Source organism: Plecotus auritus (genome assembly GCF_963455305.1).
Source record: "Plecotus auritus genome assembly, chromosome: 2".
Lineage (NCBI taxonomy): Eukaryota > Metazoa > Chordata > Mammalia > Chiroptera > Vespertilionidae > Plecotus > Plecotus auritus.
In genome coordinates this window covers 102,853,450-102,872,621 of record NC_137771.1, presented here as the reverse complement: position 1 = coordinate 102,872,621, position 19,172 = coordinate 102,853,450, and the positions used below count along the sequence as shown (strand labels likewise).

At 38.8% G+C, this 19,172-nt stretch overlaps 1 protein-coding gene across 1 annotated transcript in view; it reads right to left on the bottom strand.

Annotated features, from left to right (window-relative positions):
• The window catches only part of EIF2AK3 (eukaryotic translation initiation factor 2 alpha kinase 3), a 119,923-nt gene that overhangs the window by 55,109 nt on the left and 45,642 nt on the right, over positions 1 to 19,172 (bottom strand). Inside the window, exons 3-11 of the mRNA XM_080657770.1 lie at positions 18,090 to 18,284; positions 15,795 to 15,925; positions 13,365 to 13,596; positions 12,023 to 12,185; positions 9,544 to 9,684; positions 8,369 to 8,491; positions 6,864 to 7,093; positions 6,403 to 6,515; positions 2,822 to 2,944 (exon numbers count right to left, since the gene is read on the bottom strand). Of these exons, the coding sequence (XP_080513896.1) occupies positions 2,822 to 2,944; positions 6,403 to 6,515; positions 6,864 to 7,093; positions 8,369 to 8,491; positions 9,544 to 9,684; positions 12,023 to 12,185; positions 13,365 to 13,596; positions 15,795 to 15,925; positions 18,090 to 18,284 (1,451 nt within the window). The remainder of the gene's footprint in view (positions 1 to 2,821; positions 2,945 to 6,402; positions 6,516 to 6,863; positions 7,094 to 8,368; positions 8,492 to 9,543; positions 9,685 to 12,022; positions 12,186 to 13,364; positions 13,597 to 15,794; positions 15,926 to 18,089; positions 18,285 to 19,172) is intronic.

The following is a 19,172-nucleotide window of genomic DNA, read 5'->3' as shown; positions in this document are numbered from 1 at the left end:
GAAGGCAGGCAGGCGAGCAGTTGGGAGCCAGCAGTCCTGGATTGTGAGAGGGATGTCTGACTACCTCTTTAGGCCCGATACTACTGGGATCGGGCCTAAACGGGCAGTCGGACATCCCTCAAGGGGTCCCAGATTGGAGAGGGTGCAGGCTGGGCTGAGGGACACACACACCCCCGTGCATGAATTTCATGCACTGGGCCTCTAGAGCAGGGGTCCTCAAACTTTTAAAACAGAGGGCCAGTTCACTGTCCCTCAGACCGTTGGAGGGCCGGAAAATAGTTTTAAAAAAAAACTATGAACAAATTCCTATGCGCACTGCGGGCCCGGGACGAGTCGGCTGCTAAGCAGGACAGGCAGCAGCACCTGGCGGGCTGGATAAATGTCCTCGGTGGGCCACATGTGGCCCGCGGGCCGTAGTTTGAGGACCCCTGCTCTAGAGTGTGTGTGTGTGTGTGTGTGTGTGTGTGTGTGTGTATAATTGATTTTAGAGAAGGGAGAGGGAGAGAGAGATAAAAACATCAATGATGAGCGAGAATCATTGATAGGCTACCTCCAACACACCCCCTACTGGGGATTGAGCCTGATACCCAGGCATGTGCTCTTGACTGGAATTGAACCCAGGACCCTTCAGTCTGCAGGCCAATGCTCTATCCACTGAGCCAAACTAGCTAGGGCAGAAAGAATACTCTTGAATATTCAGCACAGATGTCACTACCCCCATAAAGCTTGCCTTCCTTGACTGCCATTCAGCTACATTTTTGCTTTTCTCATGAGAAGATACTTACTTAGCCAAGTCATGGGTCACAATCTTCCTTGCATTGTAATTATTTGAGTACATATACAAAAGCTTCAAGTAGTTACAGGTTCTTGAACACAGAAGCCTTTCCTATGTGGTGCCTTGCACATGTAAATATTTAAACTACTCAACAATTATACACCAAAGAAAGGCATTAGTTCCACAGTATCAAACCATCCCATTTCCGTGTCCCTATCTGTTGGACAGATATTCAACTACCAGTTAAAAGAGCTTAGTAATTAGTGCACATTTAATCAAGAATCCATGCTAAGTGAAATAAGCCAGTCAGAGAAAGACAAGCACCATATGATTTCACTCACATGTGGAATCTAAAGAATGAAATAAGCTAACAAACAAAACAGAAACAGACTCATAGATACAGAACAGAATGACAACTGATAGAGGGGAAGGGGGTTTGGGGGCTGGGTGAAAAAGGTGAAGGGACTAAGCAAACAAACAAACAAACAAGAACAACAACTCACAGATAGAGACAACAGTATGGTGATTATCAAAGGGAAAGGGGGGTGGGGAGGTAGAAGACAGTAAAAGGGGATAAATGGTGATGGAAGGAGACTTGACCTGGGGTAGTGAACACACAATATATAGATAATGTATTATAGAACTGTATACCTAAAACCTATATAATTCTATTAGCCAATGTCACCCCAATAAAATTCAATAAAAATTTTTTTAAAAAAGAAAAAGAAAAGAATCTATAGTAGCCTTCTATAATATGTGGAAAGGAAGGTATTACTGAAAGCTCATCATCTTAAGTATAACACTGTTCTGAGTCAGAAATTTTACTTCTAGGAATCTGTCCCAAGGAAACAGATGTGACCAAATCCTATATAATGAAAGCCTAATATGCTAAGTGTCCGGTCATCCGTTCAACCAATCAAAGTGTAATATGATAATGATATGCTAAGGCCACTCAACTGCTTGCTATGATGTGCACTGACTAACAGGGGGCAGACAGTTGACCAGTCGCTATGATGTGCACTGATCACCAGGGGGGCAGACAGTTGACTGGTCAACCAGTCACTATGACGTGCACTGATCATCAGGGGGCAGATGCTCCGACTGGTAGGTTAGCTTGCTGCTGGGGTCCGGCTGATCGGGACTGAGCGAGACAGGCCGGACACACCCTGGAGCCCTCCTGCGGTCCCTCTTTAGCTGGCCAACTTCCCACATCCCTCCGCAGCCCTGATCGTGCACCGGTGGGGTCCCTCAGCCTGGCCTGCACCCTCTTGCAATCCGGGACCCCTCGGGGAATGTCAGAGAGCCCATTTCAGCCCTATCCCACAGGCAGGCCAGGCCGAGGGACCCCACTGGTGCATGAATTCGTGCACCAGGCCTCTAGTATTTATGTAAAAGATGAACACTGAAAAGTTATTTTTAATTACACAAATTGGAAACTTAAATGTTGAACAATAACAAATGGTTAAACATAATATGGCACATGTATTAACTGGACTATTATCCAGCTATAAAATACTTTCAACGTATTTTAACATTTTACTAAAATACTAGTACTCTTATTAACATGGAAAATGTTGAGGATACAATGCAAGAGATGAAACTATACTGGATTGATAATTAGGTAAACTTATGACCAGAAAAAAAATCAAAAGGAAATACTCTAAAATGTTAATAGTGGTTATTACTGAGTAGGAAAAAAAATAGAAATTTTTTATTTTAATACTTTTCCTTATTTTCCACAATAAATAAAGAAGTTTTTAAATGATGCTATGTATTAAAATCTATAGTTACTAAAATTCACTATAGAAAAATTCTGAGTTGTTAAAAATAAAAAAAAAAGGGCATTTTAAAAAGCAGATTCAAAGCAACCAAAATAGATCACATCTTTTAGACAACTGGTTACCTGGTAGCACTTAGAACATAAGATTCAATAGTTTAGAAACTGTTTTTTTATAGTCTCTCTGGAGTATAGTAAGAAGGACATACTGCCTATAGATTAGGTTATACAGCTCCAACTCCAAGTTGACTAAAAGTACCATACATTACCTGTTGGGGAGACAGATTCTCTTGATAGCATAATTGCAGTCATCTACTTTGTTTCTAGCTTCAAAGACAACTCCAAACCCACCACGACCCATGCACTGAATTGGTTCAAAATCTGTTAGATATCTAAAAAAAATTAATTAAGTAGTTTTACATTTTATAGTATGGTAATAATCAGTTCAATCTTATTTTATGATATTTAAAATGTATAAATTCAGTAAATCTGATAGAACATACTAATAAAAATTGTAAATTCTACTAATTGCTTTCTTTGTTCTTCTGTTTGTATAAATTAAGCAAACACATTCTAATTTTTTCCTTAGAAAATTTATAAAAATATAAAAGTTTCTGCTTCATTGGGAATCACTTGTTAATCCAAAGCAACTGTAGTACTGTTCTGTCTTATCCAATATTTTTATCATCTACCAAAATATTCTATCCTTACTTCTCTAACCTTTTACTTCCTGTAGTATTCTGTACTCAATTCAAAAATGTAGATTAATCTTATGTCAGTGCCTGATAGTTTTATGGAACAAATCTAATCAATCCTATTAGAATTAAGTACTTTTCAAGCCAGAAATTGCTCTAGGAACCAAAACTATCTGTAACTGGCTGGGTTGCCTCATGAGCCAGTGTATGCTCATATCTAAAAGTATTCAGACAGAAGCTAACTCACCATCAGTTACTTACAGATGGACCTCCACACTGTAGCCTATTTCCCCCTTGGTGACTGACCTCACTTACCTGCACTGTATATTCCAACCAACTTTGCACCATGCCCTCTCACAACATCAGAGCTTTTGCTTGTGCTATTTGTTCCACTGGGATGGCCTAATTCTTTGTATTTATGAAACTATTCTTCCTTCATTCTGCTAATCTCTGTATGCCCTTCCTACGCCCCAGTCTTAATGTTCTTGCAGCACTTTGCATATAGTACTTTGAACTATTTAAACTTAATCCCAACATTTTGCAGTTATTTGTATGCAGTTCACTCTCCTACTGCCACTGGGCTGTGAGGGTCTTAAACACAGGAGCACATTCTCATTTCTCTTTGTATTTTCAGAGCATGGGCTTACCTGGCAAATAGAAGATCTAGCAAATATCTACTGAATAACGCATGAATTAATAAGTGAATTAATGAATGCATGCATGCTATGGAAGTTATCCTTCCAGCCACATGGAGGAAGAGTTGAATTAGATCATATTTGATATTTCTTATAAGGCTAAATTTACTACTTTATGATTAGCACACTCAAGTTAATTTAGTAGTTGGCTCAGCTGGTTAGAATATGGAGTTCAGGAGTAAAGGTAATAGATTCCAACCCTCCATGGACCAATTACCTTCACAAAGAATGAAGAATAAAAATATGTACCCCTAAAAATAGCTAGTCAAGGTATTTCAGTACAAATCTATCTCCCCAACTGCAAAAGCCCATGAAGTTATGTCCTACTCCTGGAGGGTCAATTGGATTATCTTCCTATGTTTGAGAAAACATCCATATGAAAATGGATATGTATTCTGAAAAGAAAAACATCTTATATATGCTTATAGACTCTATAAATATATGTACCAGCTTGCCTAAGGTCCCAACTGATAAACGAAAAGTTGGGACTGGGACTCAGGACTGAATCCAGAACACGTACTGTTAATAATGTAGTATACACGCAACATACATTATGTATTATTACAGAACTCCTACATTTAAAAAAAATCAGCTCTACTCTTCAAAATGAATAACATTAAAGGAAAATTAAGTCATTCAACTTTAGAATACATTATTCTAATTCTCTTCACAGCAGACTTAAAAATATATTTATTCATCATACCTCACTCCTCCTCCTGTCTCTTATCTACCTAACTTTTACTTACTTATGATTTAAGGTTCAATTAAAATGTGGCCTCATAGTCTATCAATGATTTTCTCTCATCATTGATGTTTCTATCTCTCTCCCTCTCTAAAATAAAATAAAATAAAATAAAATGAAATAAATAAATATATATATATATATATTTAAAACTAGAGGCCCAGTGCATGAAAATTCATGCACTGGAGCGGGGAGTCCCTCAGCCCGGCCTGCCCCCTCTCACAGTCCGGGAGCCCTCAGGGGTGGGAGGCAACCCAGAGATCAGGGGAAGGCGATGCCCCCATCACACCTCAGCTGCTGCCACTGCCGGCAGTGCAAGCCTCAGCCAGCCCTGGTTACCTGAGCCTTGGGCAGCCCTGGGCAGCCGGGCAGCCACCATCCAAGGCTTGCCTGCACCTTGGGCATCGGCTGGGAAGCTGCCATTCGAGACTTGCCTGCGCTTCGGACCAGCCCTGGGTGGCTGGGGGCTGAGGAGACTGGGGGACTATGGAGGCAGGCGGGGCTGAGGGAACTGGACGCCACCATCTTTGAGGGCGTGGCAGTCAATTAGCATATTCCCTCTTTATTGGCTGTGGGTGCTGCCATCTTGGAGGGTGTGGCAGTCAATTAGCATATTCCCTCCTTAATGGCTGTGGGCGCTGCCATCTTTGCAACAGCATGAGGGTTAATTAGCATATTCCCTCTTTATTAGATAGGATGTGGCCTCATTTATGATGCCCTCTTGAATCATCACATCCAGAGTTAGTCACTTAGTTCATGGCTTTTTCTCATATGTTTGTTTTTTTACCTAATATTACCTCCCCCATAGACTTTTAAGTTCCTCCAGGACAGGCTCCATCTCTCTTTCTCTCAAAGCCTGAAATACTGCCCTGCACAGTGTTCAGAGTAAATGCTGAATAAACAATGAATGGCTCCATAGCAGATTACCCATCGGGAGTTGTTGGATCTCTTCTCTCACTGCCCTTTTCTCACTGCCTACTGGTATTGCTGGCCACTGACAAAATAGCATCTTCATTTAGCAAGGGTCTTAAAATCCTTACCATTTGTTAGGCACTTAGTAAATTCTGCTTTAAGAAACTAGCAGTAAGCCTGGCTAGCATGGCTCAGTGGTTGAGTGTCGACCTATGAACCAGGAGGTCACGGTTCGATTCCTCATCAAGACACATGCCCGGGTTGGGGGCTCAATCCCCAGTGTGGGGTCTGTAGGAGGCAGCCGATCAATGATTCTCTCTCATCAGTGATGTTTCTATCTCTCACTCCCTCTCCCCTCCTCTATGAAATCAATTAAAAAGTTTCTTTTTTTTTAAAAAGAAACTAGCAGTTAAATTTCTGTAACACTCTATTTCTATCCATTTTAGGGTACATACCACTTTGTTTTTGTTTTTAAATATATATTTTTATTGATTTCAGAGAGGAAAGGAGAAGGGGAGAGAGATAGAAACATCAGTGATGAGACAGAATCATTGATCAGCTGCCTTCTGCACAACCCCTATTGGCATGTGCCCTGACCGGAATTGAACCGTGACCTCCTGGTTCATAGGTCGATGCTCGTTTGAATAAGTTTAAGTGACTTGAGGGTTAAGTCTACATTTTATTTACCTATTCACACATTAAAAAAATAGATAAACAAGATCTTACTTTGTAGGTCATTTCTTAGATCCAAATAGTCGCCACCAGAAGCTACAGCACCCATCCATATTTTATGACAAGACTCTTACCGTGATATATATCCAGAATTTTTTATGTCATTCCAGCTACTGTCATTAGCTTCTCCACTTACAGAACCATATTTACTTTCAGTTTGACATTGAGTTTCAGATTCCTTCCTTTGCTGACAAAGTGGGGGGATGGGGGAAATCACTATTAGTACAAATCTGAATTAAAGTTAGCTAATTACCTTAAGCTATAAAATAACATTGAAAAACAAATAATATTGAGAAAAAGAAAAGCATTATAAGAACACAAAATACCACATGTCCCTTGTGAAAGGAAGGGGAATAATAGGGTGGGAGCCAGATTGCAATGGTTGAAGAGTCAACAAAAGATAAGAAAATGGAAACAGCATGTGGGCAACAATGACTTTATAGTAAAACTTAAGTAAAAGTACCCACCAAATACACACATTTAGTTTTTGAAACTCCCAACACTGAAATAAATTAGATTCTAAAATATGTCTTACTCTGTGAGGATGAGGATGGAAAAGTCTGCGCACAATAAAAGTTGTTGCTACGATACAGAACAGAATAGTCCCGGCTATTTCTTTCCACCAGTGTAGGAGGAGAACAGGGTCCTTTCTGCGGACATTCTTGCTGTAGTCCGGGCTCTCCAGAACTCGGACTGTGATTTGGGTGCTCCCTATGCTCCGTCTGCTCCTCTCCCTCTGGTAGTATGGTAGATAATAACCGTTATCTGCAAAAACAAATATTAAAAGGTTGTTTTAATTTTTTAAAAAGATGAACCAAAGTAGATTCATCTTTATTAAAAATTATCAATTTTCCTATGACTTATAACATTACTTCTTTTGGTAACAGTCTCATCTCTTCTTTAACACATTTGATAGCCTCATTTATCTGATTTTTTTCTTTTTTATTATGCAAATATATTTTCCTTTATTCCATAAGCATAAATTTTCTTTATACTGAATAATAAAACTAGAAATAATGTAAGGGGCATCCTACTGATTAACTCATTAATAATTAAATCCTTTAAATGCAAGAAAAGAATTAGACAGTACTCAACTTCCTTGAAGGATTTTTAACTTTACTTTCATTTAGTGTCAATCAAATGCCAGATTTTACCATGAATCATTCCTCACAGACTGAAAGGAAAACATCTCTATCATACTCCTTGGTTCATTCCATGCTAAGTGAGTTTGTCTCCTTTATTGAATTTTGTGGGCAGATTACACAGTTCTCTATTACCCGGAATTTTGATCAAATCAGATAAAGGCTGCTGTTTCTAGTTCAGAGCCCTCTGTTTTGTTTTTATCAATTTAAGTTCTACAATCATTTCCCAGTCCTAGCATCTAAGGTTACTGATGAGGAATCTGTTTTGTCTAATGCAGATGTGAGGACTTTTTTATATCTAACTGTTCAAAAGACTTTTGTATATAAATATATCCTAACTTTAAATACATATGAATGTATTTCATGACAGGGTTCACCTATTCTTGACTTTTGCAATAATTTCCCTTGTCTGCGTAACAACATTAAAACCTCATTTTACAGCATTTTCACATAGCTCTATGGAAACACCTGTTTTCTTCATTATACTGACTGATTTGATATTGATTACATTATATAGGCTGATAATTGAATAAGAACTAGTAAGAAGAACTAATGCTTACTGAACACTTATTTGCCAGGCACATGTTAACACTGTATGTGCATTATCTCACTTAGATCTCACAACACCCCAAGAAACAGACACGAGGGTCACCATCCTTGTTTTACAGATGAAGGAACCAAGACAGTAAAGTTAGGTGCCCATCTCAGTATGTGGCAAAACTAATTTGAACCCTGGCAATCTGACTTTGGAGTTTGCAATTTGGCCAACATTCACAATATTGCCTTTCACAGTATTTTATTTTGACTACCTTTCACTTGAATTCTATTAATTAATTTCAAATTAATACATAAATTAGAAACAAAACAGCATTTTCAATCCAAGCGTAATCATACTTACCATATGGATACTGCAAGATTGAAAGTGCGCCATTACTGTACTCTTCATGAGAAAACTTATCATTACTAAGACATTTGTCAAATTCATCAGACCCTACCAAGATAGGAGTTCTTGAAGGAGAATCTAAAAGAAAATGTAAAAGCTTAACCGCAATGACTTTCATGAAAACGCATGTACCTCATTCATTAAAAAAACAGCTATTCAACCACAGTTTAGTTCAAACATGTAAGTCAAACAAATGGCTCAAGGTTCTTTCCCTTAAAAAGCAGTCTTGTAGAGAAGACGAATCCTATAAACAAATTAAAAGCATGTGATAAAAATATACATAAGGGACAAAAAGATAACTGAAGAAAGTAGATAACCTACTATTTGATTTTAATTCATTAAATGTTTCAAAAAATATTATATGACCAGGTAATTTTTTCATAAATATTCTTGATATAGGTAGATTAAGAGCTGACACACAGGCATGGTTGGTGAATGGTTAAAAGTTTTTCTGAATTGTACAGAGAAATATTTTATTAACATTGCATTCTAGCGAAGCAACTGCTATTTCAATGAAATCATGTTCTAAATGCTAATTAAAATTCACTGCCCAGTAGGTGTGACTCAGTGGTTGAGCACTGACCTATGAACCAGGATGTCACAGTTCAACTCCCATCAGGGCACATGCCTAGGTTGCAGGCTCGATCCCCAATGGGGGCGTGTAGGAGGCAGCTTATCAACGATTCTCTCTTATCACTGATGTTTCTAGCTCTCCCTTCCTCTTGGAAATCAATAAAAATATATATTAAAAAATAATAAAATAAAATAAAAAATTCATTAACATCTGCCCAGCCGGAGTGGCTCAGTTGGTTGAGTGTCATACTGTACACTGAAAGGTTGCCAGTTCGATTCCTGGTCAGGGTACATACCTGGGTTACAGGTTTGATCCCCAGTTGGGGTGCGCAGGGAAGGCAACTGATCAATGTTTCCCTCTCCCGCCACCCCCTTCCTCTCTGTAAACATGTGCTCAGGTGAGGATTTAAAAAATGCATTAACATCTGAAATATCTTTCTAGTTTATCAGAGAATATAATATTGTGATTTCTGTGACAGTCAAAACTAGGGCAAAGACATCATCATCAGCCCTGTAAACACGTTAATAAACTTTCAAAAAGTTTACAATTCACTTACGTATTAAGGGTTTCCATTTGATTGTTGGCAAAGGAATAATTTCATTTTTATTATTAACAGATTCCAAGGCCTTGGGATTTGTAGGAAACTTTTCTGAAATTCTGACAGATGACTGCAGATACAGCTGGCCTCTGTACATTCCTGAATTAACCAGAACATTGTCAATTATGTTTGGAATCAAGCACCAATAATTCTTTTTCAAAAAGGCTCATTTTGATTTAATAATATTAGGTTAATTCCAGTTGTCTTTCATGTATTATACAACTCTTCTCAGAGAAGAATCATGCTTGATGCACTCAAAGGACCAAAAGGCTATTCAATAAAAATATGGGAGGAAAGTTACACTGCAAGTCCATACAATGTTTCTCACTGAATAACAACTTTCAGTCATTACTGGAAAACTCACTCAGTAGGAAAATTCAAAGAAGTCAATGTACTCTTATGAGATTAATAACTTAGAGGAAGTAACATTCTCCTTAAGGAAACCTAAATACCTGTAATTCCAGAGACATTGCTAACAATTCAGTTAAATATTATCATAAAACATGTGTGACATGTTAATCTTTCAAATTCTTGCATTTCATTGAGAAGAGTGGTGGGTAGCACACTGACAGAGCTTAAAGAAATTTGTATCTGACCACCAACACTAGTTCAAAAATTAGATTCAGGGTTTTTCAAAAGTTATTATACTAAATGCCTTCAATTGCCTAGAAGCACTCCAAAATTTTATTTTTATTTTTCAGATAAGTTGTATAGATGCAAAGAAAAATTGATTCCAGTCAAGGGCACATGCCTGGACTGCAGGATCAATTCCCAATGGGGGACCTGCAGGAGGCAGCCGATCAATGATTCTCTCTCATCATTGATGTTTCTATCTCTCTCCCTCTCCTTTCCTCTCTGAAATCAATAAAAATATATTTTTTTAAAAATTCATCCATGTCTTTTTTAAAAAAAATCAATAAACATAACCTTTAAGGGAGGAACAAATTGTAAGTACAAATACAAATGTAAAAGTTTTAGACTTTAAGGACATATCAGTAATTTGAAATCATCCTATATAATAAAGAGCTAATATGCAAATGGTCATCAGGCCCTCACGCCATCATGCCCCATAAGGGCTCAGACACTCAACACTGGGGAGAGAGGAATGGTGACCAGCCAGGCACAAATGAGCTCGTGAGAGAAGAATGGGGACCAGCCAGGCTGTGGCCTGGGAGAGGGACAAGCTGCTGGCCCCGCAGTCCCGAGCGCCAGTGGCTGTGCCTGCACCTGCGGCCCGGGAGAGGGACAAGCTGCCCGCCCTGCAGTCCCAGGTGCCAGCAGCTGCACCTGCGCCTGCAGCCTGGGAGAGGGACAAGCCGCCCGCCCTGCGGTCCCGGGCACTAGCACCTGCAGCTGCGGCCCAGGAGAGGGAAAAACCGCCCCCCCAGGGTCCCCTGCAGCTGCCAGCCCAGGCAAAGCCGGCCTGGGTCCTGGGTGCCTGCGGCCAGCCAGAGGGAGGGAAACCCGAGTCCTGGGTGCCTGCAACTGACCGGAAAAGGGAATCCTGAGTCCCGGGTGCAGGGAGACACAGAGGCAGTTAGGGGCGATCAGGCCAGCAGGGGAGCAGTTAGGGGCGATCAGGCAGGCAGGCAGAGGTGGTTAGGGATGATGAGGTAGGCAGGCAGAGGGGTTAGGGCGATCAGGCAGGCAGGCAGAGGGGTTAGGGGCGATCAGGCAGGCAGGCAGGCGAGCGGTTAGGAGCCAGCGGTCCAGATTGTGAGAGGCAGTCGGACATCCCCCGAGGGGTCCAGGATTGGAGAGGGTGCAAGCTGGGCTGAGGGACGCCCCCTCCCTCCGTGCACAAATTTCATGCACCAGGCCTCCAGTGCCATATATATTAGAGGTCCAGTGCACAAAATTCGTGCACTCAGGGGGATCTCTCAGCCTAGCCTGTGCCCTCTTGCAGTCCAGGAGCCCTGGGGATATATCCGACTGCTGACAGCTTAGGCCCGCTCCCCGCAGTCGGACATCCTTAGTGCTACCACAGAGGCGGGAGAGGCTCCCGCCACCACCACTGCGCTCACCAGCTGTGAGCCTGGCTTCTGGCTGAGCGGTACTTCCCCTATGGGACCACACTGACCACCAGCGGGCAGCTCCAGCATTGAGCATCTGCCCCCTGGTGGTCAGTGCATGTCATAGCGACCGGTCGTTCTGCCGTCCAGTTGATTTGCATATTAGCCTTTTATTATATAGGATATATATAATGGCAACATTTCTAAGCCTTCCTAATACAGGTCTCAGAGAGTAAAAAAGCTATAGTAATTAAAAGTTTCAGAATTGGTTAAGTGAAACAAAATAGCATGAATGGAAACCAAAGTATAAATCTCAGGGCAACCTAAGGCAGAGAACGTACTTAGGAATTAAAATTATTATCAGCACAGTGTAAGAATCAAATCTAGATGTCAATTTGTATTATCACTAGATAAGAGACACTCACCCAAGTAAACACTATTTTCTGTGGCTCCTCGGGCAGCTTCTACAATGTCTTCTTCATCTTCTAAAACACCATCATTAGATGCATAACTTGTATCATCAAAAAGACTGATGGGAATGATTTTGCCATCCTTCACCAACCAGGCAGATGCAATGGGAGTACAAAACTAAACAAAAGTGAAAAAAAAGTTTAAAATAATTGGAAGCATTCTTTATGTATTCCAACTTAAATACTATTTAAAATAGTAAATACTATTTAAAATCACAAATTTATTTTAAATTTTTTATTTTTCTATATTTATTGAGGTATAATTGACAAAAATGTATATATAAAACAAAATGTGATATTTTGATATATGTATACATTGTGGAATTATTAGCATAATTAAGCTAATTAACACACTTATCACCTCACACAGTTACTTTGTATGTGTGGTAAGAATTTCACAATGTGTATGTACATCAAATCAGCACAATGTACAAACCAAATACAGTTTTTACTTGTCAATTATACTCAATAAAGCTAGAAAATTTCTTTTTAAAAAAAGATCTATACTCTTGCAAATTTCAAGTATACAATACAGAATTACCAACTACACTCGTCACCATGCTATACATTACATCTCCAGAATTTAGTCATCCGGCATAACTGAAATTCTGTACCCCTGACCAACATCTCCCCATTTCTCCTTTTTCCTAACCACCTATTCTCTGCTTCTATAATCTCAACTTTTTTAGATTCCACATATAGATGAAATGATACAGTATTTAATTTTCTGTGCCTGGCTCATTTCACTTGGCATAATGTCCTCCAGGTTCAACAATGTTGCAAATGACAGGATTCCCTTTATTAAGGCTGGATAATATTCCACTGTAAAAATACACACCACATTTCCTTTATCCATTCACCCAATAATGGACACTTAGACTGATTCCATATCTAGGCTACTGTGAATAATGCTACAGTGAACATGGGAGTGAAAATATTTCTTTGAGATATTGATTCACTTCCTTTGCTAATATATCCAGACTGGGATTGCTGGATCATATGGCAGGTCTATTTTTAATTTTTTAAGGAAGCTCCATACTGTTTTCCACAGTGGCTGCACCAATTTACCTATATTCCCACCAACAGTGCACATAGATACACTGTTATACACCATTCATCAACAACTCTCTTTTGTCTTTTTCATAATAGCCATTCTAACAGGTATAAAACCACAAACTTCTTAATGCATAGAGAACAAGTCAAAAATCCAAATTGGCATCATTTCCCAATATCCAATATGTTTCGTCAAACTGAGAAAGGAAGAAACAGTTCATAAATTCTCAGTGGTTTTAGTTACCTGATATTCCCATTCTAGATGTCCTCCCTTCTTATTAAAGGCCATAACCTTCCAATCCGCAACGGAGACTTTTATCACTGTGTCCACTACAGTAGCTTCCTGTTCTTCCACGTCTGAGATAATTTCAGACTCTTTGTTCTGACTGGGTTTTACAGTGCTTTCAATAAATCCGGCTCTAGTTTCCATGTCTGGAATATACCGAAGTTCAAAGTGGCCAACACTGAAATTCCACCTTAAATTTACAAATGCATGTTTTAGAAATTTACACTTGAAAAGAGGGTGCCAAATAAATAACTTTTCTAGAGGGAAATAGCAAACATTAAGATTTGGTGATGAGAAAAAGAACTCAACATAATCTTCAGGAAAGAAGCACTGCTAATTTAGGCCACAAGAGGGCATAACTTTGTCCTGACCCTTTAGAACCAGGGTTTTGGAAAGTTGTGAGCTGACATCAGCTATGGGACAGATTTTCTCTCAAAAATTAACAGATGTTCACAATTCCAAATCAGGATGATTTTTTTAAAAAAACACATCAAAGTCATATTAAAATGAGATAGCATGCAGTCCGACTTACTTCTTAATTCAAGTTTGGGCACATTTCATTCAAGTGCAGAGAAATTATAAACCAATAAACCAATAAAAGCAATGTAAAAGGCAAGATGAATACATCAATTTTAAATTTATGTGAAAACATGTCCCGAAAGGCAATGTGACCGAGTATACCCTGAAGGTCACACACCTTACCTCCAATCTCTATTGACTGAGAGCTGGCAAGTCACGTACCCTTTTCTGAGTTTCGATGTCCTTATCCATAAAGTGATAATAATAATATTCCCTCCATATTTAATTTACAGAAAAATCAATGAACTATTAACAGTATAATATCTTGTCACTTACATATAAAATGGCCTTAAAATTACATCTACTAAAAAATATATACTTAAGGAACATGGGTCTTAGACCACAGGCTCTTCCTTTATAGTGACTCAAAATTCTAATTAATTTGAACATCTGTTCCTATGGTGGCTGAGCAACCAGCAAGCACTCAAACACTTAAAAATAAATAAAAAAGCAAAATCCTATCAAGAATACAAAAGGTTAGATTGCCAGCAGATACAAAACATTACTCACAGTCCAGTGAATGTAAGAAAATAAAATTTAAAAAAAAAAACATTCTTAACTGAGTTAGAGAAAACAATTTTTAGGAAAGGAAAATGAATTATACTGCATCATAAATAACTAAATTTGAAAGTCTGGATTAGCCCTAGTTGGTTTGGTTCAGTGGATATAGCGTCGGCCTGCGGATCCAAGGGTCCCAGGTTCAATTCCTATCAAGGGCATATACCTTGGTTACAGGCTCCTCCCCAACCCAAGCCCTGGTCAGGGCTAGTGTAGGAGGCAACCAATTGATGTCTCACATCGATGTTTCTCTCTGTCTTTCCCTCTCTCTTCCACGTTCCCTAAAAATCAATGGGAAAATATTATCAGGTGAAGATAAACAACAAAAAAATGAAAATCTGGTTCACTTTCCAAAGATAAAGATAGGATCGAAAATTATTACTACAAAGGCAATTTAACATTTAAATATTAGGTTTTTAGGCCTAGCTGGTTTGGCTCAGGGGATAGAGTGACAGCCTGCGGACTGAAGGGTCCCAGGTTCGATTCCGGTCAAGGGCACATGCCCAAGTTGTGGGCTCAATCCCCAGTGCGGGGTGTGCAGGAGGCTGATTAATGATTCTCTCTCATCATTGATGTTTCTATCTCTCTCTCCCTCTCCCTGCCTCTCTGAAATCAATAAAAAATATTAAAAAATAAATAAAAATAAATGCTAGGTTTTTAAAAATCACACATGTATGTAATTTAAGAACAGCATAACTTATCCAACCATCTTATTTTTAATGACATATTTAAAAGTAAAAATTATGTAAGAATTCATTATTTGAGAAAAAAGAAATTTGACCAAATAAATTATATCTTCATACTTTAAGAAGAAAATAGACTAAAATATTATTTTAAACTCAGCGTAATCAGAAAAACTATGAAACTAGTACATAACAGAGAGAACTCAGAGTCAAAACAGTCCAAGCTGAAATAAAGCCCATTAACTTTCTCTTGAGAGATTTTTGCATTGAAAAAATGTTGATCAGTAAGCTTGCTCTGAAAAATATCATTAACCTAAGACTAAACTCATATATCATCATTGTATGAGACTCCTTCTAGTTACCATATCCTGAGCATATGGAGAGAGAAGCCCAGTACAGAATTTGTTAATAATCCTGAGGCCATTTTTAATTTAGGGCTTACATTTTTCTTGAAAGAATAGTATGCTTCTAGGGAAACAAAAGAGTTCAGAAAATCTGCAAAGAAAAATCTGAATAGTTTTAGTCTGGTTCTAAATAATACTAGAAGCAACATGATCTGAATACACACTTCTCATTGCCACTGCGAGGCCCAACAGCTCTAACAGTTTTCTGGGTGCGCTGCAGAAGCAGGATGTCTTCTTGTTCCATTTCATCATTATCCCATCGGCGACAACCCAACGCTGAACAGATGTATCTCACCTGAAAAAACATATAAAATTAGTTTAGCCCTAGCTGGTTTGGCTCAGGCGATAGAGCATCAGCCTATGGACTGGAGTGTCCCGGGTTTGATTCCACTAAAGGGCACATGCCCAGGTTGCAGGCTCAATCCCCATCCCCAGCGAGGGACGTGCAGGAGGCAGCCGATCAATGATACTCTCTCATCATTGATGTTACTATCTCTCTCTCCCTCTCCCTTCCTCTCTGAAATCAATAAAAATATATTTTTAAAAATTAGTTTTAAAAAATACAAGTTACAGGAGGCCAGGGCAATTAAAAGAATCTATAATTTATATTGTTTTAAAAAGAAAAGTATGGAAGAAGCACCTAACTATTAAGAAGCATCTTAGATTACCAATTCCTAAAATTAGTTATTTAGAACCATAAAAGCAGCAATGAATATTCCAGGGAATGATTTTAAGGACTTAGATAATTTTAGTCTTACTTTGAGCATTCCATGGAATATACAATAAGAAATGGGTAACCAGTTTTGATATCTTAACAAGATCAATACGATTTCAGATGAATTAAAAATAAATCAACCTCAGAGTTTCCATATTACAGAAGTAGTTGGTTTTTAAAATTTTGAACCTCTTCTAATAGCTGCAGTATTTCAAAGTACTTCCTTCAAATCTTCATTAAAAGAAAAAGGAAAACTCTTAGTATGAACCAAACTAAAATCCTAACAGAAAGAAGCATACCTACTAGAATACCAGAATTTTGCAGAAGCACATCAAATCAGGGACCTGAGGATCTGGTTCATGGCAGTGTTTACAGAAAACACTGAAATACACAGAGGACTTGAGGCCTCCTCAATGCACTGCAGTATCAGGAGGTGGAGAAGTAGAAGCATCTGCAGCAAGTGCTACGGACCTAACACTTACACAGGGAATCGCTCAAGTGTGAAAAACTCAAGGGTCAAAAGATAATTTTTCTATTTTTCCTTGTTTTAGTCTTAAGTCTATATATAAGACAGTCACATAACAAGGTGTTAGGAATTTAAAAAAGATTTTACCTTTCTAAAAAATATGTTTTTAATTGGTTATTCCTAATAATGGATTTTAATTGCAAGATGCAATTTTATTTTTTATTTATTTTTTAAACATATATATATATATATATTTTTATATATATATATTTTATTGATATTTTACAGAGAGGAAGGGAGAGGAATAGAGAGCTAGAAACATCGATGAGAGAGAAACATCGATCAGCTGCCTCCTGCACACCTCCCACTGGGGATGTGCCCGCAACCAAGGTACATGCCCCTGACCGGAATCGAACCCGGAACCCTCCAGTCCGCAGGCCGACGCTCTATCCACTGAGCCAAACCGGTTTCGGCTAAATATATATTTTTTTATTTCAGACAGGAAGGGAGAGGAACAGAGAGATAGAAACATCAATGAGAGAGAATCACTGATCAGATGCCTCCTGCATGCCCCCTACTGGGAATCAAGCCTGCAAATGGGCATGTGCCCTTGGCCAGAATCGAACCCGGGACTCTTCAGTCCACAGGTGGATGCTCTATCACTGAGTCAAACCAGCTAGGGCACAAGATGCAATTTTAGAAGCAGATTATTATCACATCGTAAGAGCTAATAACGGACAAAGCTTATCAGTACGACTGTCGCCAGACAGATCAAGTCAAATCTGACCTTGGAAGTTTCTGACCCTTTTAAAGTCTAAGTTTTCTCAACTTTAACGTAAGTACAACTTTCTTCTTGGATCCTCTTATTATAGGATCAAACTACTAGTAGATAAAGAAATAAGCGGTATATTATTCTTATTAGGATTGTTATTAATATTTGGAGGGTTCTTCATCTGTCCAAATGCAAACAAAAATATGTAACCCTTAGGAATACTGTGAGGATTTCAAAATAATGTGCAATAAATGCACCACCACAGAGAAGAACCTGTTGTCTTGCTCCTGCTATCCTGGCTCTGTTGTTCATTCTGTTATCTTGGATAAATCTAGTTTCTCTTAATAATATTTCCCTGTTCTACTTTATAGTTCTTTTATTACACCAAATGATATCCTTGGGGGAAATTTTAATAAACCTCAACCAGTAATAGTATAGTTTAAGAAATTACTTCTATTACTATTTATTCTGATTTCTCCCCAAATAAATTCATTATTTTCACTCACCTTTCCACTATATGCACTGAGTCCATATGTAGTGAGAGACTTTCCTCCAACCAAAACAACATCATCTCCAAATTTGTAAGAAGATTCAAGAAGTGATTCAACTGTAAAAGGGACTGTTTCCATGCTCTCACGGTCTCGGTCCCACTGGAAGAGGTCTCCATCCAGGGAAGGAATGATCATCTTATTCCCGAAAACCTAAAATAAAAGCTACCTTTGAAAAGGACCTTTGCTATAAGAGGAGTAACTATGAGCTGGAGGGACTCCAGCTTCCTTCTCAGCAGCACAGGTCACCATTGTGCTGGTGGCATTTTGTATCATCATAGTAAAAACAGAAGCAATTAAAAAGAACTGCCACCTCTCCAGGGGCCTCCATGAAGTTCTCCAGTATGCTTTTTCTCAAATTGTTTGCCAGGAGTGTCCCTTATGATATGTGAGTTACCAAAGAGTTCTGTGATCAACTGAGTTCAAGAAGAGGTTACTGCAGGGGTTCTCATAGTGATTAACATGCTAATGTAGATTTTTCTAGCGTGGGGACAGCATATGCAGTACTTTCCAGGCCTATTTTATCCAGGCCAATTGCGGTCCTAGGCTCAGATCCAAGAACACAAGTTGATTCATATAGTAGCCCAACCTTTCTTGTACTTACTTTCTCAAGTCAGCTGTGTGCTAGAAGCCTAGAAACCAACTGGTAACTTACTGATTTTATGTTCTCAGTTATCCTTCCTCCTTAACAATGTTTACTGAGGGCCTACTATATGCCAGATACTATTCTATTGCTTAGGACAGACCAATGAGCAAAATAAATAATAATAAAATAAAAACAATTTCTGCCATTCTAGAGCTCAAATTCGAGTGTCTGCAGACAAAGTAATGAATAATTATAGGGTAAGTTAGGTGATAAATGCCAGAGGGGAAAAAATAGAACAAGATAAAGGGGACTGGAAAATGTGCATATGGTAGGGGAAGAGCCAGTCAGTGAGGAGTTAAGAGTAGACCCTGCTGAGAATGCAATATTTGAGCAAAACCTAAACCTGAAAGTTAACCATGCTCACTTCTGGGGAACACCCTTTACCAAGAAGGACT